The 27,644-nt window shown below is 42.4% G+C and overlaps 1 protein-coding gene across 11 annotated transcripts in view; it reads right to left on the bottom strand.

The window, feature by feature from the left end:
* The window catches only part of QKI (QKI, KH domain containing RNA binding), a 160,336-nt gene extending 137,355 nt beyond the window's left edge, over nt 1-22,981 (bottom strand). For 2 of the 11 annotated variants that reach the window (XR_011568563.1, XM_070796492.1), the window contains exon 1: nt 22,651-22,912. Coding sequence is in view for 9 of the 11 variants with exons in the window: in XM_070796492.1 (XP_070652593.1) it covers nt 22,651-22,792 (142 nt within the window). In the remaining 2 variants the exon portion in view is untranslated. Of the gene's footprint in view, nt 1-21,354; nt 21,887-22,650 lie in introns of those variants that run through there. The other 9 variants (XM_070796497.1, XM_070796498.1, XM_070796490.1 and 6 more) reach the window with 7 other exon arrangements.
* Between the last annotated feature and the right edge of the window lie 4,663 nt (nt 22,982-27,644).

Genomic DNA, 27,644 nt, shown 5'->3' with positions numbered 1-27,644 from the left:
GGACAACAATACTACTCACTTGTGAGATTTAAATTTTTTTTAAATATTACCTATAAAACTAACATTTACAAACTTGGCCTGTACACCAAAAGTTCAGAAATTTCTTATTTTCAAGTTAATTTGACAGTATTCATTTTAGAATTTACAGGGAAAAAACAGAACTCAATTTCACATTAAGTGAAGCTTGTAGTAAGAGAGATTATCAGATCATACGTAGTGAACCTGGCTTTCAGGTGGCTCAGTGGTGGGGACATAACTGCATCTGCCAACGCAGGAGATGTAAGAGACCCGGGTTCAATCCCTGGGTCAGAAAGATCCCCTGGACGAGGGCCTGGCAACCCACTCCAGTATTCTTGCCTGGAGAATTCCATGGACAGAGGAGCCTGGCAGAGACTACAGCCCATGGGGTCACAATGAATTGGACAGGACTGAGCAAATTAGCACACACGCACACACAATGTGAACCTAGAAAAAATTTTCATTTTCCTGCTAGGAAACGTGGTCCCTTTCCATCTTAACCTGTGCGTACCTTTGCCTCAGCAGTTAAAGCGTTGTACTGCACTTCTCAGTTCATGTCTATCTCCATTCCATTGTATGTCTCCTTAAAAACTGGACTATGTCTTATTCATCTTTGTATCTCCAGCAAAGTACTAGATTTTTTTTTAAGTGTACTGAAAACTAAATTACAGCAGGAGTCAACTTAAGTTTTCCTAAAATCACACAGATCACAATCCACTAAATTTATAGTATTAGTCAAAACCAGTATCTTTTTAATGGAATAGAACACAAAAATACTACTTTATACCACAGGTAATAAAAATTATTTCATGAAGCTTTCATTTCAGTTATTATATAAATATATATGTATGTGTACATAACAAAGTATGTCTCTTTTTAAGAAACATTTACAAATTTAAGATATATACCTTTTCTGGTTCATATTTATACCATTTGTTCTGGTTCACTTTTATACTGTCAGGCTATATATACTTGCTATTCAACAAATAACGTTAACAATCAAAAGAGACTCAATTTACAAAGTGAAAGATTTTAACTTCTCACACCCCCTACCACTCTGTAAAATAAACAAAACTGACCCTTGAACAGAGAGATGAGTAAGCCAGTATTAGCCTACGTTGGCCCTCCACATCCAGTTTCTCCACAACTGTGGATTCAGTCACCCATGGACTTCACCATACTGTAGTATCTACTGTTGAAAAATGTCCACGTAAATGTCCCGTGGAATTCACAACTGTATCGCTCAAGGGACAACTGTACATTTTCTTATAACCTAGACAGAAGCCTAGGATTTTCTAGCTCAGATCTTACTTTCACCTTCCTTCATTACCAGCATTCTCTAACTGATCCATTTATCCATCCCTCTACTGGCTTACCCTTTAGGTCTTTAACTTAAGACAAAGTTTCTTACAGACACCTCTTTTAACCTCTACAGAACATCAATGCAGATGCTCTTAAGTATTAGCATAGCAATGACAGCGAATCTGAACTGAGTATTCAGAACATACCACATGGCTTTCTCACTTTCCCTTATCTCTATCTTGGACTTTATCACATTGTTCAAAAGACACATGATCTATAATGAAAGGCGGGGTGGGGGGAACAGCGAGGGGGAATACCTTTAACAAATGACTTTAAAAGATTTGTATAAAACATGGACAGTGAAAGTTCTGATGGAAATACACATTAAACTGTTCCCAGACCGAGGTTCGCCTGCAAGAAAATGCTGAAGGAGACCACAGCAAACAAGAGAACCTTCCGACTTAACACCAGTTTAACGACAACAACGCTGTGCGTGAGATGCTTGGCTTGACTCTTTAGAGGAAAAGCTAAAACGCAGTAGGCAGGTATTTCAAGTACTAAAATAAAATTTAAAATAATTCAGACTACTCACATCAGAAGGGAGTCACCTTATGCAAATTATCAGTCCTGATATAATTCTCCATGGAGGGGATCAGGCCCAAAAGTACCTTCTGGCCAGTAATGTAACTTAACATAACTTAGAGAGATATACTTCTGCCGCAAGAGCCAAATGAGCTATCACTTCTGAAACCAGTAGTTTCTAGTCTGTCAAATGTCTTCATATCCTTTAATGAAATGTATTTACATACTATACTATGAAAAGATGGAACTGTGATCTCTAATATTCATTTCAGCTTTAAAATCTGAATAATAGTGTTTTTCTTTGAACAAGGACAAACTTTTTTAAATAAAAATCCTTCAGGCCTTCCAAATGAAATCCAACCCTTGTATTTCCCCCTTTGGAAAGGCTGCTGCAAACTATAAACGTCATCAAAACGTCATTTTTATAAGACTGAGTAACTACTGAAACAACAGAGCGAGGGACCATCTTATACCCGTAAATTAAACCTGAAGTCCCGGAAAACACTCAACAGGTTACTGATTCACAGACCTCAAAAAACTGTTACATCACTGCATCTCAATGTTCATTAAACAATCCAAGTATTTTTCTTTTCAAAATGTAACACTTCTTCTTCACCTTAAAATTCAATACTTTCCAAATTTAAAAATTTTACACTTGAGCCAGTCTTATATTAGTACACCAACATATTTCTATATGCATATCTATTTCAAAACATGTTTTACTCTGTTATTTAAATTGTCAAAATTCTGTTTTTACTTTCAGGACTTTAGTTTTTTTAAATACCATATCTACATTGTTACTGAAGTAACATACATTGATTCAAATAAAATTCACTATTGAAATCCTCTGTCTCAGTTGTTATATAAAGCCAGAAAGGACACTTTTCTTGCTTCAAGATGGAATCTGAAATAGTCCCAAACTGAATGAAGTTTAACTGTCTTTTCAAAGGGTACTTTGATCTGACTTGAATCAGCATTCTCATTCAAAATCAAGATTCCCAAACAATTATTATGTAAACTTTCCTCTCTCCAGATACACAGGTCTTTATAATCCTCTTTCTAGTATTTCCCATAATATATCCTCAGACTGTTTGTTCCAAGAAGAAAAAAAAAAAACAAGCATTCTTTTACCCAATTTCAGAAAATTCTTGGTTGCAGGTCCTGTATATTTAATGTATCAACACATACTGAATTCACAAAAGAATATGTAGCACTTCTTCGACTACAGAACCCTTCTATTCTCAGACCACCTGAAGAAGCCAGCATTACAAGAAACAGGCCTCAAAAACACTTTCCTAAAGCCTCTCACAAACCACAATTAAATTAGCATATCTTCTACATCTCCCCTCCAACATGAGAGTGCAATCTCTCAAGCCATTACAGCCAAGCAAATGGAGACCAATGAAAACCAGACATAAGGGAAGCCCCTACCACACAGGCAGACCAAGATAGGCTAGCAACTCACCTTTAGCACACAGCTGAAACTCACCATTCTAGAAGCCACACATTCACTAATCCAGATGTCCTTCTCCTCCCTGCACCTAACTCTAAAACAATAACCAACGGACACACACACAGTAACTAAAAGGCATCATAATAGAAAGGTAAGTAAATCCAAATGAAACAAAACAAAAAGCCAAAGCAGGTGTGCACAGATTAAAAAAAGAAGTGGCAAAAAACCACAAAACACACAAGAGAAGACTATACACATGGGCATCAACAGATGGTCAATACTGAAATCAGACTAATTATATTCTTTGTAGCCAAAGATGGAGAAGCTCTATACAGTCAGCAAAAACAAGACCAGGAGCTGACTGTGGCTCAGATCATGAACTCCTTATTGCCAAATTCAGACTTAAATTGAAGAAAGTAGGGAAAACCACTAAACCATTCAGATATGACTTAAATCAAATCCCTTACGATTACACAGTGGAAGTGAGAAATAGATTCAAGGGATTAGATCTGATAGACATAGAGTGCCTGAAGAATGATGGACAGAGAGGTTCATGACATTGTACAGGAGGCAGCGATCAAGACCATCCCCAAGAAAAAGAAAGGCAAAATGGTTGTCTGAGGAGGCCTTACAAAAAAACACTTATGAAAAGAAAAGAAGCAAAAGGCAAAGGAGAAAAGGAAAAATATAATGCAGAGTTCCAAAGACTAACAAGGAGAGATAAGAAAGCCTTCCTCCATGATCAATGCAAAGAAATAGAGGAAAACAATAGAAAGGGAAAGCCTAGAGATCTCTTCAAGAAAATTAGAGATACCAAGGGAACATTTCATGCAAAGATGAGCACACTCAAGGTCAGAAATGGTATGGACCTAACAGAAGCAAGAGATACTAAGAGGTGGCAACAATACACAGAAGAACTCTACAAAAAAAATCTTCGTGACCCAGATAATGACAAGAGTGTGATCACTCACCTAGAGCCAGACATGCTAGAAAGCGAAGTCAAGTGGGCCTTAGGAAGCATCACTACAAACAAAGCTAGTGGAAATGATGGAATTCCAGCTGAGCTATTTCAAACCCTAAAAGATGATGCTGTGAAAGTGCTGCACTCAATATGCCAGAAAAATTTGGAAAACTCAGCAATGGTCCAGGACTGGAAAAAGTCAGTTTTCATTCCAATCCCAGAGAAAGGCAATTCCAAAGAATGTTCAAACTACTGCACAATTGTACTCATCTCACACACTAGCAAAGTGATGCTCAAAATTCTCCAAGCCAGGCTTCAATAGTACACAAACTATGAACTTCCAGATGTTCAAGCTGGATTTAGAAAAGGCAGACGAACCTGAGATAAAACAGCCAACATCCGCTGGATCATTGAAAAAGTAACCAAGTTCCAGAAAAACATCTACTTCTGCTTTATTGATTATGCCAAAGCCTTTGACTATGTGGATCACAACAAACTGTGGAAAATTCTTAAAGAGATGGGAATACCAGACCACCTGAACTGCCTCCTGAGAAATCTGTACGCAGGTCAAGAAGAAACAGTTCTAACTGGACATGGAACAACAGACTGGTTCCAAATTGGGAAAAGAGTACGTCAAGGCTGTGTATTGTCACCCTGCTTATTTAACTTACATGCAGAGTACATCATGAGAAATGTTGGGCTGGATGAAGCACAAGCTGGAATCAAGATTGCTTGGAGAAATATCAATAAATTCAGATATGCAGATGACAACACCCTTACGGCAGAAAGTGAAGAGGAACTAAAGCGCCTCTTGATGACAGTGAAAGTGGAGAGTGAAAAATCTGGCTTAAAACTCAACATTCAAAAAACTAAGATCATGGCATCCAGTCCCATCACTTCATGGCAAATAGATGGGGAAACAGTGGCTGACTTTATTTTTCTGAGCTCCAAAATCACTGCAGATGGTGACTGCAGCCATGAAATTCAAAGACGCTTGCTCTTTGGAAGAAAAGCTGTGACCAACCTAGACAGCATATTAAAAAGCAAAGACATTACTTTGTCAATAAACGTCCATCTAGTCAAAGCTATGGTTTTTCCAGTAGTCACGTATGGATGTGAGAGTTGGACTACAAAGAAAGCTGAGTGCCGAAGAATTGATGCTTTTGAACTGTGGTGTTGGAGAAGACTCTTGAGAGTGCCTTGGACTGCAGAGAGATCAAACCAGTCAATCCTGAAGGAAATCAGTCCTGAACAGTCATTGGAAGGACTGATGCTGAAGCTGAAACTCCAATACTTTGGCCACCTGATGAGAAGAATTGACTCATCTGAAAAGACCCTGATGCTGAGGAAAGATTGAAGGCAGGAGGAGAAGGAGACAACAGAAGATGAGATGGTCGGATGGCATCAATGACTCCATGGACATGAGTCTGAGTAAGCTCCGAGAACTGGTGATGGTCAGGGAAACCTGGTGTGCTGCAGTCCACAGGGTTGCAAAGACACAACTGAGTGACTGAACTGAAGTGGCAAAATACTGGAATAGGGGTGGGAAAGGGGTAAATTCAAGAATATGAAAACATGCAGCAAGCATAGCAATCTATCACATTAATACACACTGAACATAAATACGGAGACATATAAAAGAGAAGAAAAAATCCTAAGAGTAAGATATAAAAGGAAAAAGCCTTAAATGGGTCTCTCACTATCAACAGGACAGAAGCTAAACACTAAGTGAAGTCGCTCAGTTGTGTCCAACTCTTTGCAACCCCATGGACTGTAGCCTCTGTCCATGGGATTTTCCAGGCAAGAATACTGGAGTGGGTTACCATTTCCTTCTCCAGGGGATCTTCCCGACCCAGGGATCAAACCCGGGTCTCCAGCATTGGAGGCAGACGCTTTAACCTCTGAGCCACCAGGGAAGCCCCTTCACTATCAACAGGACAGAAGCTAAACTCCAGGCACTTAAGCTTATCTACGGTGGAGAAGTGATCCTACTTGGCATGTCCTAGCTACCTCTTTAACAACAATCTTTAGTCCTCTCTTGTTTATATGACTTTATATTATTTTTTTTTTTTTTTAAGGTGGGGGAGATGGGCTGTGAGGCTTACAGGATCTTAGTTCCCTAAGCAGGGATCAATCCCATGCTCCCTGAAGTGGAAGGACAAAGTCTTAACCACTGGACGGCTGCGCAAGTTCCAATTTTATTACTTTTATTTCATGCTACCTACCCTACAAAGGGGCTTCTCTTGTGGCTCAGCTGGTAAAGAATCCGCCTGCAATGTGGGAGACCTGGGTTCATTCCCTGGGTTAGGAAGATCCTGTGGAGAAAGGAAAGGCTATCCATTCCAGTATTCTGGCCTGGAGAATTCCATGGACTCTATAGTCCATGGGGTCACAAAGAATAAGACACGACTGAACGACTCTCATCAATATGTGAACCGTGAACTTCCTGATGTTCAAGCTGGTTTTAGAAAAGGCAGAGGAACCAGAGATCAAATTGCCAACATCCGCTGGATCATGGAAAAAGCAAGAGAGTTCCAGAAAAACATCTATTTCTGCTTTATTGACTATGCCAAAGCCTTTGACTGTGTGGATCACAATCAACTGTGGAAAATTCTGAAAGAGATGGGAATACCAGACCACCTGATCTGCCTCTTGAGAAATTTGTATGCAGGTCAGGAAGCAAGTTAGAACTGGACATGGAACAACAGACTGGTTCCAAATAGGAAAAGGAGTTCATCAAGGCTATATATTGTCACCCTGTTTATTTAACTTATATGCAGAGTACATCATGAGAAACGGTGGGCTGGAAGAAGCACAAACTGGAATCAAGATTGCTGGGAGAAATATCAATAACCTCAGATATGCAGACGACACCACACTTATGGCAGAAAGTGAAGAGGAACTAAAAAGCCTCTTGATGAAAGTGAAAGTGGAGAGTGAAAGAGTGGGCTTAAAGCTCAACATTCAGAAAACGAAGATCATAGCATCTGGTCCCATCACTTCATGGGAAATAGATGGGGAAACAGTGGAAACTGTCAGACTTTATTTTTCTGGGCTCCAAAATCACTGCAGATGGTGACTGCAGCCATGAAATTCAAAGACGCTTACTCCTTGGAAGGAAAGTTATGACCAAGCTGGATAGCATATTCAAAAGCAGAGACATTACTTTGCCAACAAAGGTCCGTCTAGTCAAGGCTATGGTTTTTCCAGTGGTCATGTATAGATGTGAGAGTTGGATTGTGAAGAAGGCTGAGTGCCAAAGAATTGATGCTTTTGAACTGTGGTGTTGGAGAAGACTCTTGAGAGTCCCTTGGACTGCAGGGAGATCCAACCAGTCCATTCTAAAGGAGATCAGTCCTGGGTGTTCTTTGGAAGGAATGATGCTGAAGCTGAAACTCCAGTTCTTTGGCCACCTCATGCGAAGAGTTGACTCATTTGAAAAGACTCTGATGCTGGGAGGGATTGGAGGCAGAAGGAGAAGGGGACGACAGAGGATGAGATGGCTGGATGGCATCACTGACTCGATGGACGTGAGTTTGAGTAAACTCCGGGAGTTGGTGATGGACAGGGAGGCCTGGGTGCTGCGATTCATGGGGTCGCAAAGAGTCGGACCCGACTGAGCGAGTCATCTGATCTGATCTGATCTGAGTGACTGTCACTTTCTTTCTACCCTACAAACAGATGGGAAAACAAGGGCAACAGTGACAGACTCTACTTTTTTGAGCTCCAAAATCACTGCACATGGTCAGTCCTAAAGGAAATCAATCCTGACTATTCACTGGAAGGACTGATGCTGAAGTTGAAACTCCAATACTTCGGCCACCTGATGCAAAGAACTGACTCCTTAGAAAAGACTCTGATGCTGGGAAAGATTGAAGGCAGGAGAAGGGGACAACAGAGGATGAGATGGTTGGATGGCATCACCGACTCAATAGACATGAGTTTGAGTAAACTCCAGGAGTTGGTGATGTACAGGGAGGCCTGGCGTGCTGCAGTCCATGGGGTCACAAAGAGTAGGACATGACTGAGCAACTGAACTGACTGACCTACCCTACTACTCAAACAACTTAAAGGTATGGAATGAATCTGAAGCTTTGCTGTATTTTTCCTAAGATGCCACACATAGTATGCATTCAAATATTTGCAAACAGAATAAAAAAACTTCAAATAAATATGTTGTCATTAAAAGCTACTATGTGAAATCTGCAACTGACATTACTCAAAAATTGCATGTCACATAATAGCAATCACTTCCTACTGGAATGCAGCATAAAACACTGCTTTCCAAGCACCACATTACAAAAATAAAAGAATTACAACACTTAGTAACCTAAGGCTTCTTAAACAGTTAAGAATTAAAATTCTGAAACCACAGATATATCATCATTCAAGCTTCCTGAAAACAAAATGATATGTACGATAGTGAAAAGTTGATAAATTATAATATACCTCTATAAGATGAACTGTTACCATAAAAACCGTATTGTTAAATGATATAAAATGGGAGGGGAAAATGCTCATGACATAATTTATTTCAAAAAAATAATTCACATTAAGGTTCAAAGACAGCATGCTAGGATACTTCTCTGCTTTCACAGCACCACCTTTCCAAGGATTCAGAGACCACTGAGCACCGTACTGTGAAAGGTGAATTAAGCTTTGCATTTTCAGGAATTTGCTGGTGCTCCAGTGGTTAGGACTCAGCACATTCAATCCCAGAGCCCAGGTTCAATTCCTGGTTCCGTTCAGTCGCTCAGTCATGTCCGACTCTTTTCGACCCCATGAATCGCAGCACGCCAGGCCTCCCTGTCCATCACCAACTCCCGGAGTTTACTCAAACTCACGTCCATCGAGTCAGTGATGCCATCCAGCCATCTCATCCTCTGTCGTCCCCTTCTCCTTCTGCCTCCAATCCCTCCCAGCATCAGAGTCTTTTCAAATGAGTCAACTCTTCGCATGAGGTGGCCAAAGAACTGGAGTTTCAGCTTCAGCATCATTCCTTCCAAAGAACACCCAGGACTGATCTCCTTTAGAATGGACTGGTTGGATCTCCTTGCAGTCCAAGGGACTCTCAAGAGTCTTCTCCAACACCACAGTTCAAAAGCATCAATTCTTCGGCGTCCAGCTTTCTTCACAGTCCAACTCTCACATCTATACATGACCACTGGAGAAACCATAGCCTTGACTAGATGAACCTTTGTTGGCAAAATAATGTCTCTGCTTTTAATATGCTATCCAGGTTGGTCATAACTTTCCCTCCAAGGAGTAAGCGTCTTTTAATTTTATGGCTGCAGTCAACATCTGCAGTAATTTTGGAGCCCCAAAAAATAAAGTCGGACACTGTTTCTTTCCAGTTTCCGCATCTAATTCCCATGAAGTGATGGGACCAGATGCCATGATCTTAGTTTTCTGAATGTTGAGCTTTAAGCCAACTTTTTCACTCTCCTCTTTCACTTTCATCAAGAGGCTTTTTTTTTTAGTTCCTCTTTACTTTCTGCCATAAGTGTGGTGTCGTCTGCATATCTGAGATTATTGATATTTCTCCCAGCAATCTTGATTCCAGCTTGTGCTTCTTCCAGCCCAGCATTTCTCAGGAGGTACTCTGCATATAAGTTAGAGTAACTAAAATTCTGCAAGCCATGCCACAAGGCCAAAAAAAAAAAAGTTTGCATCTTCAATTCTCTACATTTCAGGAATAACAAAAAAGAGCAAAAGTGGTGGGGGTGGGGCTGGGGGTGTAAAATGCAAGCTATTATCCACTCTACAAAGGCACCACAGTAGACCTCTTCTTCCTGGTCCTCCAAATATTAACGAAGAAAACATATCCATCCTTCTTCTCTCATGGCCAAGTTCAACTTCAAGTAATGGAAGGAAAAATGGTATTTTACAACTGACTTGTCAATTAAAAAAAAAAAAAAAAAACGCTCAGTATAACAACTAGAAACATAATTTAAATGCAGCAACTAATAATAAAACACGTATTTCCACAAATCAAAAAGTTCCTAAGAAGGAACTTAAAATTGCAAGCCATTTCAAAGCAAAATATATAATACTCACCCAACCAAAAAAAGCTGATAAGGAATGCTATAAACGATAATAAAGTGAGACAAAATTACCTTTTACTGCTGATAATTTTTTATTACTATAATAAAACTACAATCTCCAAAAGAACTTTCTCTTTATACAATATGTAATAGTAAACTATGGCACACATTTTTTTTCATACCTAGATTAATAAACAGAAATCAACTGCCTGGTAAAGATTTTAGAATTGCAAAGGTAACATACAAACAATACGTTTAAAGAGACTTGACACAGTCCCTTTCCAAAACAAACCAAAACTATTCAAACAACGAAGCTGTAAAGGCAGAGGATATTTCAGAATATTGCTGTAATCAATCCAATGTCCTAAACCATTCATATTTTATATAGTCAACATAGTAACATATGGTCTCTTAAAAAAAAACTCTTTAAAGAAATATCACAACTGATTTAAGTACTACCCCCAAATTAAATTCAGCAACTAATATTTGTCATATTCCTGAACAACAACTCTTCTCTTACAATTTAAGGAAGAAAAATTTCCTATTCTGGCAAGACAGTTATCTCTCAACACATTTTAATCACTAAACACTGTCTTTTGTGTACTAATATCTCCATCTGCTGGAACAGAACTTTCTTACTACCAAAGTTCCTAAGGACAAAAACTCTGCAGTAGAGATTTTGCAACTACTTAAAAATAAAATTCAATACTTAATTTCTACCTAGGGATTTTTTTCCCTCTAACTCATAGGACCTTAAAAGCTTAGACCTATCCTTATTCTTTTACCAACATTATTCAGAAAAATTCACTAAATTAAAACACTTTGCCTGCTATGTTCTCTTCTCTCTCTATCCTTAGGCTTAAGATACAAAGCAGTAACCTGAACAGCACAATCTTTTTCCTTTTAGGTTATCTTAAAGTTCTCTATCGCTCTGGAACATATCTCCATAAATACACACACTCACTAACCCCTGATTATAAAATATATTTTCCCATAATTTCTGCTGGACATGGGGTAAAAACTAATAGAAACAGCAGTAAAACAGCAAAAGAACTTAGCTAATAACTGACAACATCAAAAGCTCAAAAACAAGATTTGGTAGAAAAAAATACTTATTACAAATTGAATAAATCCAAAGAAATAAAGAAGAAAATTATATCAATTGGAAGAATAAGAGATCACTGGTTGTATCTATAATTTGTAACACGTCTAAAATATATTAAAAATGTTATAAACATATTCAGTAGTTTTACAATTATTAGCAATATTATTTTGAAAGTATGTTCTTTATATTGTAGCATAAAGTAAATAGGAAATTCTGTCACTGTCAGAAACCACATTATTTTGGTGTTGGCAGAAAAAGAAAGATACGATTATAAAATTAAATAAATGTTAAGATTGAATTGAAAGTACAAACATGAACTCATTAACTGTTGAGCTCTGTTCACAGAAAATGGCCAATGGCTTGGAAGTAACCTCACCCTGACAGCAACCAATATGCTCAGGGACTAAATTCACATCTCTAGTACCATTTCCACTAAAAAAAAAAAAACAAAAAAACACCTTGCAGAAAGGGTTAATTCTAGCCGTGGGGCAAGGAGTTTGGGGCATCAAACTGTCCCAGCAAACAAGGAAGATTTTCAAAAGACACAAAAGCCAGTTAAGATTATCACAGGCCAAAATTGTGACAACTTGAACATCAAAAAGAATATTAATTGCAGTGAGTTTATTAAGATTCTTGAGCCCTTAATAATTATCATGAAACACAGAAAAAATTCATTAGTCATCTTTTGAGCTAGCTAGCAAACCAACACTTTACTTTGAAAACCAACGCTTAATAAAAATTAATTATTTAATAAGAATCTATCTAATTCTTCCATTGGGAACATACTCTAGGTTCCCTCAGGCAGAACCAAAACTGGGTTCCCAGGGGGAAGAGACACCCATGGTGTTATACTTGAACCTGTCCATCCTTAGATGGATTCCAAAGTAACAGATACAGAAGACATAAAGGAACAAGCTCAGTAACAAGAAAGTCACATCAGTGTCATTAAAAAAAGAGAGAGAGATGGTTCTAGATTTAAGGCTTCAAGCTCTAACAGTCAGATTCACTGAGTGATTCTGAGTCAGATTCTGATTTCCACAAGCCAGTTCAGTTATAAAGAATATTCTGGAGATAAAAGGAAATCTGAGGGGCTTCTCTGGTGGCTTAGCAGTAAAATATGCCTGCAGTGCCCAAGACGCAGCCAATGCAGGATGGGGTTCGATCCCTGAGTTGGGAAGTTCCCCTGGAGAAGGAAATGGCAACCCACTACAGTATTCTTGCCTGGGAAATTCCACGAACAGAGCATCTGGCAGGCTACACAGTCCATGGGGTTGCAAAGCGTTCGACAGGATCAAACCAACTTGGCACACAAGGGGATCTGACTACAGATTGCTTATTACATGAATTGCAGGATTAATCCATTTTGTTCAGTGTGAATTTACCATGTAGAAAACTTGTTAATTTTTAAAGAGATATATAAATATTTAGAGATAGAATGCCAAAATCTCTAATTTACCTTAAATAAATTAAAGTGTGGGCTTCCCTGGTGGCTCAGACAATAAAGAATCTACCTGCAATGCAGGAGACCTGGGTTCAGTCCCTGGATTGGGAAGATCCCCAGAGAAGAAAATGGCAACCCACTCCAGCATTCTTGCCTGGGAAATGCCACAGACAGAGAAGTCTGGCAGGCTACAGTCCATGGGGTGGCAAAAGAGTTGGACACAAGTGAGCGACAGACACACACACACACACACAGTAAAATGGATGATAAGCAGTCAAGTTCCCAGCAAGTCTTCACTGTACTTGATAAAACATATATTTAACAGTATTAGGTAAGTACAGTTGAAATAAAAATTTAAGTCAAACTATGTCAAAAATTCCCAAGATTCCCCAAACCAAGAGTTTCTTCAATTCTCTTTAACTCACACAGAAATGAAAGTTCAACTCTAAGTAACCAAAAACTGGACTGACAGGTAAAAACATGAGCCCCATGTGTTCTCAATACTTTAATATGAATACAGTAACTTACAGGTAAAGAAAACAATAATTTGCATGTATATTTTCAGTTAAAATACAATTTTAAAAAAACTCTAAAAAGTTAAAATCTAAAACACAGAAAAGTCAAAAAATATTTTTTCTTAAATATCTGGAGAAAATATAAGATTCTTTCCAAATTCCCTACTGTCTTAATTCTCCAGTGTCCAAAGTCTACTTCCTTAAATCTATTTGTTCTATACACTCTTGCTAGTTTATCCCCAGAGATTTCATCATGTCATCCTGATACAACCCAAGTCATCAATGGTTCCTTACAGGACAGAGTAAAGCCTGAACATTCGCCCCAGTTCAGAGCCCAGCACAATAAAGCTGTAAACTGGCTTTCTGGCCCTGCTCTTCCTTCTCACTGCTTCTCTTGACGCATCTGTCATCTCAACTAACCTCCTTGAAAAACACTTTTATGAAAGTCTTTCAATCAAACATCACCACTGTTTTGATACTACTTCACTTTTCCCTTCTGCTGGAATATCTTTTACCCTCCCATTCACCTCATTAAAAACCAACTAATAATACCATTCACCTATTAATACCAACTACTTCTTAAAAAATCCTTATTAGACACTTCAGCAGTGTCTGAACTTCCAAAATGCTAGAAGTGAATGACTCTCCTGAACACAAAAACTAGTGATATTCATTTGGATAATTTACCTTTCTCCTTTTTGTTTTCTTCTCTCATTCTCTACAAACTGCCTTGCTTATCTGGTTGCCCATCCTAGGAAAAACAACCTGAAAGTGTTGACAGAAGTCAGATGCTGCTGCCTTATAGCCTAAGAAATTCTCTTGCGTATAATATTCTCCCCATCTTCTGAGCATTTTGAAGTTACCAGCGTAGCTGATAATTCTATTTAGAAACTAAGGTTCAGAAAGGTTACAGACCTTGTCCAAGATCACCAAACTAATCAGTTAGCTGTAAAGTCATGAACAGATTCCCAAGCCAAAGAACTGTTACCACTTTGCGACCTAAGTCTCATTAGCATATGGACAGAAACACACATTCATTTCCATGTTCATGCTGGCACACACGTGTACACAGGCCCATGCACAGTCAACACCTGAATGCCTGCTCTAACACCGGGGGCACCACTGCACAATGGGGACAGCAGCAGCGACGCTAACAAAGGATTGGGGGCAGTGAATCTCAGAGCAACTGACACATGGTCTTAGTTTGAAATGTTTATTTCTTCTTATCAATTCTATCAGAGTTGACACATTACCGTAAAAAGGCAAGTAACGGTGGTTTATACTCAATTCTCTCGCATTACTGGAAACAGTGAAAGCTCCAGGTGTGGGCCTCGGGAACAGGGTGCAGGGGCCATCTAGTGCGGCTCTACTTCCACGGGATTTATCACCATCCGCCTTTGGTGCCATCAGAGTGGCCTCCCTATGCTTGTAACCGCCCTGTGCTAATCTGAAACTGACACAAGTGTGTATAGTCCTGATTTAAATTGCCCAACAACAGTAAACTCGGACACAAGTTTCCTCTTGAGTAGTTTTCAAAAATAGGAATTTACAGTAATGAAGAGTAGAAACAATACTCAATATTCACTAGACTTATTTGCACCATGTTATTTTAAGAGCTAAAGCTCTATCCTTTGGCTACTAATCAGTTTAAGTGAATGAGTTGAAATTCTCTAAAAATGTGTTTACTTTATTATTAGCCCTTCAATTATCATAAAGATCTACCACTGAATAGTGTAATAGTGTAATAATAATGTGTGTGTGTGTGTGTATTCTAGCTCCAAAACTATGACCAGCATTTTGCTGAAGCCCAACATTTCACAGAATCAGGAAAACCCTCATGTGTTTTTTTTTTCCCCCATCATGTCCACAATCCAAGGCATCAGCAGTTCTCCTCCTCTGTTCCTTGTAGGCAGTAGCGCAGTCAACCCACAAGGCCCCCACCCTGCTGTGTGATCTGGACCAGTCACAAGGCTTCCTAACTCGGTCTCTGCACCTGTGAAATGAAACCTCATCCCCCACCTCACAATCCCTGGTAGCTCTGAAATTCCATCATCTTCGGGCATCACTTTAGCACACCTTACACTCAACTGCATCTAAGAAATGTTTCATATTTCTCCCTGTTTTTTCCACGTATAATCCCCTTCAAACACTCTTTGTAAATGAATTTTCAGACCCTGTAAAATATTATGACATTGAGTTAATGGAAAAGTTTCAAGTAAAAACTGCATAAAAGTTTGCTTTTTACTAGTGCTTTCTTTTTAATGTAATAAATATATGTATCTTACGTACTTTTCCTCCAAGAATCTGCAAATGACCAGGTGATCATGCCCCATCTTTACAACAACTCGTCCTGCACTAAAGTCAAAAGCAAGATATTTAATATCCACTCCCTTTTCCACTGTTGATACATAATCATTTTAATCCTGAGGCCAGACAGATTTTTACTTTGAAAAACATGCTTGCTCTGAACTTCACAGTTGCAGCACCCATGCGCAAGGATTTCAAGGCCAGCTCACATCCACTGCATGGCTCCCTTTATACACAGGCAGGCTTGGACACATGCAAACACATACACCCCTTCCTTACAACCATGGCTGCGTAGCACAGGACCGCTTCATGGACTTAACTGCACTTTCATGTTTTTCTGAGACTTCAACCTCCCTGAATAGCATTCAAGTTGATAAATTCTGCTTTAACAAAAGTAATGTGAAAGAAATGCTAAATGTAAACTGAATCATTTCACCAACCTCAAAACTTAGTTTAATAAAAATATGTAGGTTAGAATCAAATATATGAAACAACAGTATGAACATAAACACAATTCTGTTTATTTTATTAAGACTTGACAGGATTGCTAGGTTTTGAAATGAGTTTCTGCTTCAGGAAACTGAGGAAATGTTGAGAACATTAAGTACAGTCATCACCTTGTTAATTACAAGAATTTTGGATAAATCACTTAACTTCGACAAGCTATGTATTTGTTAAACTCTTGACAGATTTACTTTAAACACTGTTACGGATAAAGCAGAGAAGTAGACTCCTTTTAAGAGAATTAAATTTCAGTTAACTGAAATTTTCAATTTATCAGTCTTCTAAGTAATGACACTTTCAACTTAGCTTCAATAAACACCTGTGTCTTAAAACCTGCTATTTGTGTTAAATTACTGTAACGGCCACATAAGTTTACTCAGCTTTCCTCTAAACTAAAACCATTCAAATAGTCCTTATTTATCCTGAGCACATCAAAGCATTAGGGAAAAGAAGTCTTTCATATTCACTGTGCTTTGCACAGAGTACAAGACATACCTATCTGCTGAATGTTGCCTTTATACTTAACTGACTAAGGGAAGGTTCACCTACGTAATTCCATAAATGCCAAAACATGCACAAGCTGAGATGAACACTGACAGATCTTCTCTGCCTATGGACTGATCCACTTTGTATAAGACTGGCTAGAAACTACTGCTTAAGTAAAGCAACTTCATCTTTCTAATTCTCATTCATACCAATGGTAGTAAAATAAAATTAAGCTCCTTGAGGGCGTGTACTTCAAAAAATATTTTAAAATTTCTAAAAAATACCATTTTTAAGAAAAACGTGTACCTTTTTTTTCTAATTACCCAAAACCATCTGCTTAATCCTGTATTTTAGAGAAACTAGAAATGAAAAAAGAATTTAAACTGTGAACTTATTTATTAATTCAACAAATACCTGAGATCGCACATATGCAGGCTATGAGGTGGCCACTTTTAAGAAACTATTTCTAACAAACAAACGAGAGAGATGACGTTACAAACCAGAGACTGACAAAAAAAGAGATGATATTACCATGTTAAGTATGTTGATAACTATACAGAGAGTAGTACCTAACACAGGCCGGGGGGTTATATTTATAGTCAAATTTCGTAACAGAGTCACACTAACAAAACAAACTGTACTCACTATGAAAAGATTAATGCTATTTTTGCTTTCTATTAAATGAAAATAAACCTGTAAAAATCTTACTTGGGCATCAAACAACCTAGCTATTTTGAGTCCCAACACTGCAATGCCAATTCAAAAAAAGGGATAAGCACTTCCTAAAAGTTCTCATTAAGAGATACATTTTTGCACGTAGAATTCACACTGAACTGTCAATGTCAAAACAAGAGGGGTCAGAGCACATGACAAAGTCCTGTCAATCATGTAAATAAAAAATCAGCACATAATTTTAACTATGACTTCTTCACATGGGCCCATGCACTGACCCCTTCCGCTGACCCTAAAATAGATCCTTACATATCTCACAATAGCTGACATGTAAGTAAGAGAAAACTGCTCAGTGGGCTCCAACTTTTAAGTAATCAAAAACTAAAACAACAGCATAGCACTTCCAACATCTCCAACAGAGTAAGGCCAAGTTTTACTTACAACTGCATCATTATAAATCAAAGTATATTAAAGTAAATTCTCAAGTAAAATAAAATGTGGTTCCAGTCAGATTATAAAAGTTGCCCTTATAATCATACTGGTGTAATTCTCCTTAACACCCAAAAAAAAAGTCAAAAAACGAAACAAAAACCTTATACTGGCCTCAAAAAAGGAGCACCTGAATCATGCTCAGGAAAGGGAAGGAGGGTTCACTTCGTGTCTTTTGTTGCAGGAATCTATTTCCCTTAAGAAGGAAGCCAAAAACCATCTGTTCTTATGAAAAACGGATGCATTTCAACTTCAGGATTGTGACTAGTAGGGGGATAACAACAGGAATAAAATATGTACAAAGCATTAAAAGATAAAATTATCTTGTTTTCATTTGATATTCTCAAAGCCATTTAAGAAAAGGTGCTCATACCAAACACACTAGCAAATGTGATTAGCAGAGACCTACTTCTATTAACTCAAGTACATTATCATGTAAACTGGATAAAGTTAAGAAAAAGAAATCATCTGCATCATAGTATGTACAAGCATTTTATATACACTGTCTAGAAGTTAAGCTTCAAAAGTATTGAATAAATGTTGAATAAATGACCCATGATACAAATTATCATTTCCTTTATTACCTTATTATAGCTGCTGACACCTCCTGGGTGAGGAGAAAAAAAGGTAATGGAGAAAACTGATTACAAAAACTAGCTTCTTTCTCATTACTAATAATGCAAAGGTCCGTGCATACAAAAGCACAACCTTTGCTTCTAAAGAACAAATTCATTACTTCAACTTAAAATCAGTTTGTCACAGATATTGATTATTGTCAACAATGCTTCATCAGGGGGGAAAAAAAAACAATCAACTATAATAAACTTATATAACAAAATTCCTCTCAATAAAAAAAAAAAAAACATGTAATTCTAAACTGAGCAAGATTTCTTAAAAAAAAAAGAAGTGTAAGAAAGGGAGAAGAAACTGAGAAAAAATAAATTGAGGTCAAAAAGAAAATTTACATCTCTCCTCACCCCCCAACCCCAAAAAAGATCATGAAAAAGTGAACACAAATTTTTCAGATCACTAATGTGAACTCTAACACGTTTGCTTTTTCTGAACCATGCACTACTTTTTCAGTTATTCACAAAAGAAGATTTAGGCTAGCCTTCCTCAAAAACTATACCATATATTCACATTAACTTTCATATCTGCCTAAAAATGAAAACTCAAAATCTAATTTTAATATCTCTAGATCTCCATTTTCCCCTATTTGGGATTTTTAAGTGGAGTGACTTTATTTTTACTTTTATACTGTCTCAATTCTAAATTGCAATACTTTATTAAAACAGAATTTGCATTCAAATACTGTTCCTGCTTAAGTCTCATTTTCACGACAAGGGAAGGTTCCCCCCCCCCCAAAAAAAAACCTATTCTTTCCCATGGATAGTCCCACGGTGGTTCAGTGGAAAACTTCTCTTTAAAGGAAGAGCAGTTTAACACTTTAAAACCTCAAACCTATCTGTGATCGTCTCTATCTCAATGGAAGACTAAGTAAGTATCAGAATTATCAACTGATGCTATGTCTTTCATGGTCCAACCTAGAATGCATTCAACAACCTAAAAAAACAACCATGCTAAATAAAGTTACTTCAGAGAAAAATCTGACACCCTGTCCCACAACAACAAAAAAACCAACACAGTAAACAAAAAAAGACTGTTCATAGTCCACAGTCAAAATATAAAGGTTAACTTGGCATAAAATTAAAATGCTCACTCTAAAGCATTCAAGTTTTAATCAACCAAACAAAATCTAGAACCAGAAATCCCCAATGTGTAACCGAGCAAATAAATATTCTCAAACTGACCAGGAAATTTGTTTAACGCTTTTGAAAAATATTTCAAAATAAAATTGCTACTCATTCAAAACTTCCAATTATCAGAAGATACAACTACTGTCAGTAAGTACAATATCTTGATTAATCACTGAAATGAAATTTAGTTTTAAATAAATTTAAAAAGAATTCCTCAGCCAATCATATGGACAAAGGAAATTATAATTCCTAACCACAAACAAGTAGATTAATTTGTTTTGGACAATGATAGGCCACAAAGGAGTAAAGGACAACTTGCCAAATTGAAAATCCAATCCAGCACAGATAAAAACGTGATGAACTTCAGAAACCAATATTTTTAAGTCAAATTAAGTTTATAATAAGGCTAACAATTACAGGAAGCAGCTTATTCCACACTAAGGAATAACCCCCTTCCCTCCCTGTTTGTACTGGTCTGATAAAAAACAATCAAACTTCCTAGTCATTATGCTGTCCCTTTTTAAACATCCTAGCTACTATACAGGAGCATTCTTTATGCTGGGGAGTTGAAAAGGCTAAAACTCAACAGAGACTGAGACAGAGATGAAGTAAACCATAATAAAAATAAAAAATACATATTACTTAGACTGTTTCCTCCTCAACCAGTGGTTTACAACATTTAAAACTCAAACGATTACTATTTCCAAACAGAGAGAAACGAACAAACCAACCTTTGTTAGAAATAATGGACATAACTGGAATTCTAGATTTAGAAGATTAAAAATTATCATGCCAAAGATTAGAACCAACTTCAATTACCATTTAGAGATTTCAGACCAACATAACACTACAAATCTTTCAAAACTAGTCAGAGAAACTCAAATTATTTACTTCAAATAGTACAAATGAGGAGAAAACATTTGCAAACTTTTTATAATCTCCTATGCTGTCTTACTGAATCCAACATTTTAATTCAGACTTCAACTTAACTTTAACCCTAATATAATCAAAGCCTATTTTCACTTTAATGACTATAAAGGATTTCTTCTATACAACTAGGCTTAAAGAAAAAGCTTAACAAAAGTTTTTACGAATACTACTAAAACTTTAAATGCATCAAAATGTGCCAAGAAAAAATAGCGTTATTACTTCCACAGCGCATGTGGAATTCATGAAATCACATGAAATGTGATAAAAGTGTTCCGAAGTGTTTTCAAATATATATACGGACACAGAATGACAAAATAACCTATGATTTAAGTTTCAACTAAATTTAATATAGGTCAGGTAACTGAGAATGTTACACATTTTGCTCCAAACATCTCTTATGCTTAAAAAAAATAACTGGCGCCCCTTAGCGCCCACAATTGGAAATACTCAATTTAAGAGTTCCAACAATTTTTTTTTTTTTTGACATTCCAGAAAGTTTTCTGCCTCCACAATCTTTCAAATGCCAACACAAATAGGAAAAGCAGAACCCCTTAAAGGTACAGCTCAAGTTTTCCCCGGAACAATTTGATATGAACAGATTTGCTGTTTCAACTACGGGGGCAAAAAGCTCATCTCAATGAGATCTATCTACTGCCGTATGTTTAACATATAAGCACACACACACAAACAAAAAACAGTACACAGTAATATCCAACAGTTTTCTAACTTTCGAGTTGTTTCTGAGACTTTCATGGTAACCAAAGCTCCTGGGATGCTTCTTCAACCACCTTTTATCACGCAGATATTTCCGGTCTTTTGTTCTTGCGTGACATTCCAACTCCCCAACCTTCAGATTCCTTTCTCCCAGGTCTGTTGTAAAAATCTCTCAAAATCCTTGCGAAAAACCTACAATCCAATGTTCATCGCTATGCAGCAGTTTTCCGTTTTCTTCGAACAGTCCTCAAGGAGATGCTTCTAACCAGAAAAAAAAAGAAACTCCACGCTACTCGATTTTCAAAACTGACCCCCTTCGTGGTCGTCGCCTTTCCCCTGGCGGCCACGGAAACGTCCCCGGACGGGGACACTCCGGCCCGGCCGCGCCGGCGGACCTCGGTCGAGCCCTCTTCGAGTCGGCCGGAACGAACGTCCTCGGAGGTCCTCGCTCTTCGCAGCTCTCCGCCGACGAAGCCCTGCTGCAAACTTTTGCTCGCTTCGTCTTCGCCCTTTCGGGCGCCTCGGCTTCCTGTCCTACACACCGAGGCGGCCGCGGCCCCGGGGGAAAGCTCTCCGCCCAAGTTCTCTCCAAGTCGGACGCCGCCCGCACGCGTCCTCGCGGTATTTCGCGTTCACCACCCCCCACCCCGAAAGTGAACTTAAAACTCCCCGACGGGGCTCGCTTCCCCAAACAAAAGGACAGAAAAGTGCTTTCCGCTGTCATTTTGTCCTCGCCTTCGGCTACGGCGGCTGTACTTTCGGTCGGCTCTGGGATGCCTTTTAATTCACCCAGCCCCACGGTCCTCGGTCCCCTCGAGTATTTACAAGCTGCGCAAACTTCCAAAACAAAAGCACAAGCCCCACTCGGGGAACCGCCAGGACCTCCGATGGGGGACGGAGGCGGGGTGGCCCCTCCGGCAGCGGCCCCGAGGCCGGTGTCCTTCAGGCGCCCGCGAGGCGCGAGGCGGGCGAGGCCGGGCTGCTCCCCGGGAGGCCCGCGGAGCTCGGGGCCGTCGCGGTGCTCGAGGCCGGGCCGGGAGCCGGCGGCCCCGCAGCCTCCCCGAGCGCACCCGCCGGGGCGGCAGCGGCGCAGGGCCGGGCCGGGGTGAGGAAGCCCGAGGTAGAAGGGGAGCGTCCCGCCCGCGGGTCCCGCCCGAGCCGCGGCCCCGGCCCGCCCGCCCCGCGCCCCCCGGCCTCGGCGCCGCCTCCGTGCGCCCCGCCCGGGCTTCCCCGGCCCCGGGCGCACGATCCCCCCGCCGGCGGCCGCGCGACCTTCCCGCCCTCCCCACACTCCGGCGGGCGTCGGGTCCCGGGGAGAGGGGCCGCCGCCCGGGCGCGGGCCGCGAGGGGCCGGGCCGGGCAGGACTCACCTTCGTCCAGCAGCCGCTCGAGGTGGTTGAAGATCCCGCAGAAGTTGGGCAGGCTGCTCATGAGCTTCTTGTCGTTCATCAGCTGCATCAGGTAATCTGGGGTGGGCTTCGGCTTCTCCTTCGTTTCCATTTCCCCCACCATATTCCAGGCTCCGCAGCTCACTCCGCCCGCCGCCGCCGCCGCCGCCGGAGAGGGAGGGAGGGGCGGGGAGCCCCGGCCGCCGGCCGCTCGGGACTCGGCGTCCCGCTCCGCTCCGCTCCCGCGCCGGGCGCCCGGGCGGCCGGACCGCGCGCTCGCCGCGCTCTCCCCGCCCCCGCAGGCACTTTCCGCCCGCGGCCCGACGCGCTCCCGGCCCGCCGCCGCCGCTCCTCGGCCGCCGGCTCGGCGCGTCCCTCACGAGGCCGGCGGGCGGGAGGCGGGTCTCCGCGGGCCGAGTGCGGGCGCGGGGCCGCTCGGCGCCGGACGAGGAGGAGCCGGGCCGCCGCCGCCGCCGCTCGCCCGCCCGCTCGCTCGCTCGCTCGGCTGGTCGCGCCCGCTCGGCCGCCGCCGCCGCCTCTGCCGCGGGCTCGGGGTCTCTCTGGGCTGGTCCCCGCCGCGGCCGCCTCTCCGCTGCCGCTGCCGCCGCGCTCTGACTCCGCTCCTCCTCTTCCTCCTCCTCCTCGCCGCCTCCTCCTCCTCACTCACTTGGCGGCGGAGTTCGCCTCAGTTCAGGCGGCGCTGCCAGCGGCGGCGGCGGCGGCGGCGGCGCGGGGGGAGGGGCGGCGGCGCGGGGAGGGCCGGGGGCGGGCGGCGGGCGGGGCCGCGCAGGGCGGCCGTTAGCGGGGCCCGGCCGGCGCGCTCCTCCTCCCGCCGCCCCCCGCGGCCCCCGGCCCAGGCGCCGCCGCCGCCGCGCCGTCTCCCTCAGGCGGCCTGAGGAGAACGGCGGCGGCTGGCGTGACGGAGGTGGCGCACGGCAAGCCCGGCCTGGGCGCCGGGCCGGAGGGTCGCCGCTTCGGGCGAGCGGAGAACGGAGGGAGGGGCCGCTTGACAGGGGAGGGCGGCGGCGGTGTTTTGGACTGGGGTGTGTGGGGGGTGAGAGGGTGCCGCCGGGCCGGCTCTTCTTGGCGGCGCGGTCGGACTCTGGCGTTAGGGGGAGTGGGGTTTCCAGCGGGACGGGCTACGGCGTGTCAGGGCCGCGCTCGCCGCCGCACGGCCCCGTCCCCTTCCCCCGTTACTATAGGTTTTTTAAAAGCCACTCAGCCACCCTCCCCGCCCCCACCCCCCCCCAAAACAAATTTTTTTTTTTTTTTTTAACGTCCTGTTGCTTCACTGGGGGACTTTCGGGGTGGGCGTCACGTGGCCCGACACGTAGCCGTGAGGCCCGAGAGCGCGTGCGTGCGTGCGTCGAGGCCGGCGGCCACGCCCCTTCCGAGGGTCGCCCCGCCCCCAACAGGGCCCCGCGAGCCAAGTGGGAAGGGGCGGGGCCTGCCGCGCGCCTGCGTGGGGCGGGGCGGGGCCGGGGAGGGGGCGCGCCCCGGGAGGGGGAGGGGGAGGGCCGCGTGCCGGGGTGGCTTAGGGGTCCAGGTGTGGGGAACCCCCACCATCGCTACCACCGCGCGGTGGCCCGGCCGTCGGGCCCGCGGGGGCGGCGACGTAGCGTAGTCTCCGCTCCCGGCCCCCGGGCCGTCCTGCGCCAGGACGGGTACACGGTGGGCGCGCACGGCGATCCCCCCGGGCTCCTCGCGGTCGCCTCCGGCCTCGGGGGTCGCGCGGCGGGTTCCCCTCCACCGTGGGCGTCCGTGGCCCCCCAGACGGCGTAGCCGGGGCGGTGCGGCGGGGTCCGGGCGTGGGGGACATCCGCGCTTCCGTGGCTCCCAGCCCTCCCCTGAGCCGCTGCGGCGAGGCGCGCGCACCGCCGGGGCCGAGTCCGGAGCAGATCGGGAGCGCCGTCTGCAGCGCTTCGCGACGGCTTCGGTGTCCAGTAATGATCCCATGCAGCCGCGATGGCGAGGCGAACCGAGGAGCGGGTGCCTGAGTTGGAAAAGCGCAAAGTCAACACTGGTATTTGCACACATGCAGAAATAACCGTACACTGGGCAAGGAGGATTTTCCTGCGGTTAGAGTACATTTCAAACATTTTTATTTATTTGGGAAGGAATTTTCTGAACTGCCACACTGCCGTTCAAAAAATTTGGTTTGCAGAATGTGGTCAGCCACCAAATGTGTATCTGCATTTTATTGCAAGCCCTTTATGACATGTTCAATTGATAATGTGTACAAAATATTGTATACAAAAACCGACCGTTGTATGAGTGACATGTGCTGAAATAGTTTCATGGCCGTAGTCATGTCCACCGTGTTCTAAATAAGTGGGTTTTTTGGGTGTTTTTTTGTTTTTTTTCATAAAATTTTGTTTAAGATTCTGAGGAACACTTTTTGAGTTGTATTGAAACTATTAAATGAATTTCAAAAACTAGAGTGGCAAGTAGCTTCTGGCCTATTCATTTAAAAAGCATAAAGTGAGTTTGCTTTTAAAATCAAGCTAAGTCGATAGAGGAAATGGAATTGCTTTGCTAGACAAAGTTGTAAACATTAAACTGAAATATTTTAAGTTCACCAACACCCATCATTGTTAGTGGAGCTATTGAAGATTGACCTGAGCTGCGCTGTGTTTAGTCGCTCAGTCCTGTCCGACTCTCTGCAACCCCATGGACTGTAGCCTGGCCAGGCTCATCTGTCCACGGGGATTCTCCAGGCAAGAAGACTGGAGTGGGTTGCCAAGAATATTCACCTAATTATCTATTAAAGGATGAATATTCTAAATGCAGGGCATGGTAATTTAATCAAAACCTGTTGTCTCTTCAAAAACTAAGGTAAGGTGTGTTTCCTTAGTGGCCGGCAGAATGATAGTTGGGAAGGGTTTTGGTACTCAGTTATTCATTTGACTTTAGTGTAAAATGTTCAGTCTCTGTAATCTGTTCACTTCTTTATTAGGCTCCCAGGCCCTGTGCTGAATGTATATCTCATTTAATTTTTAGTTCAGCCTTGTAACTTAGGTTATGCTATTAGCCCCATTTTACATAAGGGGAAACCCAAGAAGAAGGAGATGAAATATCTTGCCCAAGGTTATAGCTCATGAGTCCTAGGTGTGGAATTCAAATCCAGTTATATTGTATTCTAAAGCCTGTGTTCTGTGCCCCTTTACTAACCCTATCCAATAAGGTTGGGACTTTTGATGGTGTCCACCATTTTTGACCCATAGAAACTGCAGTTTCATATGACTAACTGGTTCTTACAGTCTAGATGAACCACATCAGAGTTAAAGAACAGTGATAGACAGTATTCATTTCCTATGTATCAAATCCCTTATGGTTACACCATTTGACAATAGCTACTCTGTTCTGCCTTTTCAAATCTTTGAAGATAATTTTTCTGCCCACAGTTCTTCAGTGGTCCCCCCACCACAGATGCAAAAAGCCCAAAGATCTTACAGAGGCCTGTGGGTCCAGGTGCTCTCGGCTCCTGCTGCCTTGGTGACCTTGTGTTGGGCTCTTCCAGCCCCTAGTCCCTTCTGTTCAAAGTCCTTCTACTCCAGGACTTTGCTTCAGTGTTTCCTCTCCTTGCTGAGTTTTTCCCACACATCTCTAAGCACCGCCCCCCCATACACTTTTTCTCAAGACTTACAAGAAACGGCTTCCCTTGCCACCCTGTATAAAATAGTGTATGCATGTATTTAAGACACACACACCTGCCATTTGCTCTCTGCTTACCCATCCACCCCTCTTATAATTCTTTTCATGGCTTTTATTTCCATCTGACACTGTTTTTGTTGCTGTTCAGTCTCTCAGTCATGTCTGACTCCTTTCGACCCCATGGACTGCAGCACACCAGGCTTCCCTGTCCTTCACCATCTCCCAGAACTTGTTCAAATTCAGGTTTGTTGAGTCAGTGATGCCATTCAACCATCTCATCCTCTGTTGCCTGCTTCTCTTTTTGCCTTCAATCTTTCCCAGCATCAGGGTCTTTTCCAATGAGCTTGCTCTTCCCACCAGGTGGCCAAGGTATTGGAGCTTCAGCATCAGTCCTTCCAATGAATATTCAGGACTGATTTCCTTTAGGATGGACTGATTGAATCTCCTTGCAGTCCAAGGGATTCTCAAGAGTCTTCTCCAACACCACAGCTCAGATGCATCAATGCTTCCATACTCAGCCTTCTTTGTGGTCCAACTCTCACATACCTACATGACACTGTCTTCCTATGGTTAAATTTGTCTGTCCCCTCCCCCTACACTGTGAGCTCCTTGAGAGCAAAGACTTTACTTTGTTCTGTTTGGAACTCCCAACCCTTCAAGACTGAATGTACGTGTAGGCAGATTAAAAATATGTTCCAAAAAATATTAAGTACCTGTTAGGCACCAGGAACTATGCAAAACCCTTACCTACATTATTTCTTGTAATCCACAGAACAAACATCTGGGGTGGCTGTGAATAGCCAGATTTCAAAAGGAGATTGAGTGCTTTAGAGCAGTTAAGTAGCTGGACCATACAGGGCAGAATTGGGTCCAGACAGGGTGAGGCCTCCCACCTGTCCACCAGTATCCACAGTAGCTCTTCCTTTTATCTCAGACTCCAATCTTGCGCATATTTGATGTGTATTACACCATTAATTACACAACAAATGACAAGTACAGGGAGCAACAGAAATTCCTGGAATACATTGTTTGCCTTGCAGTAGCTTAAACAGCTAAAACTTAATGTGGAAAAAACTGCTGCTGCTGCTGCTAAATCGCTTCAGTCGTGTCCGACTCTGTGCGACCCCATAGACGGCAGCCCACCAGGCTCCCCTGTCCCTGGGATTCTCCAGGCAAGAACACTGGAGTGGCTTGCCATTTCCTCCTCCAATGCATGAAAGTGAAAAGTGAAAGTGAAGTCTCTCAGTCGTGTCCGACTCTTAGCGACCCCATGGACTGCAGCTTACCAGGCTCCTCTGCCCATGGGATTTTCCAGGCAAGAG

Source organism: Bos indicus, chromosome 9 (genome assembly GCF_029378745.1).
Source record: "Bos indicus isolate NIAB-ARS_2022 breed Sahiwal x Tharparkar chromosome 9, NIAB-ARS_B.indTharparkar_mat_pri_1.0, whole genome shotgun sequence".
Lineage (NCBI taxonomy): Eukaryota > Metazoa > Chordata > Mammalia > Artiodactyla > Bovidae > Bos > Bos indicus.
The sequence above is the reverse complement of the archived record's forward strand: the minus strand, read 5'-3'. Positions and strand labels throughout refer to the sequence as shown.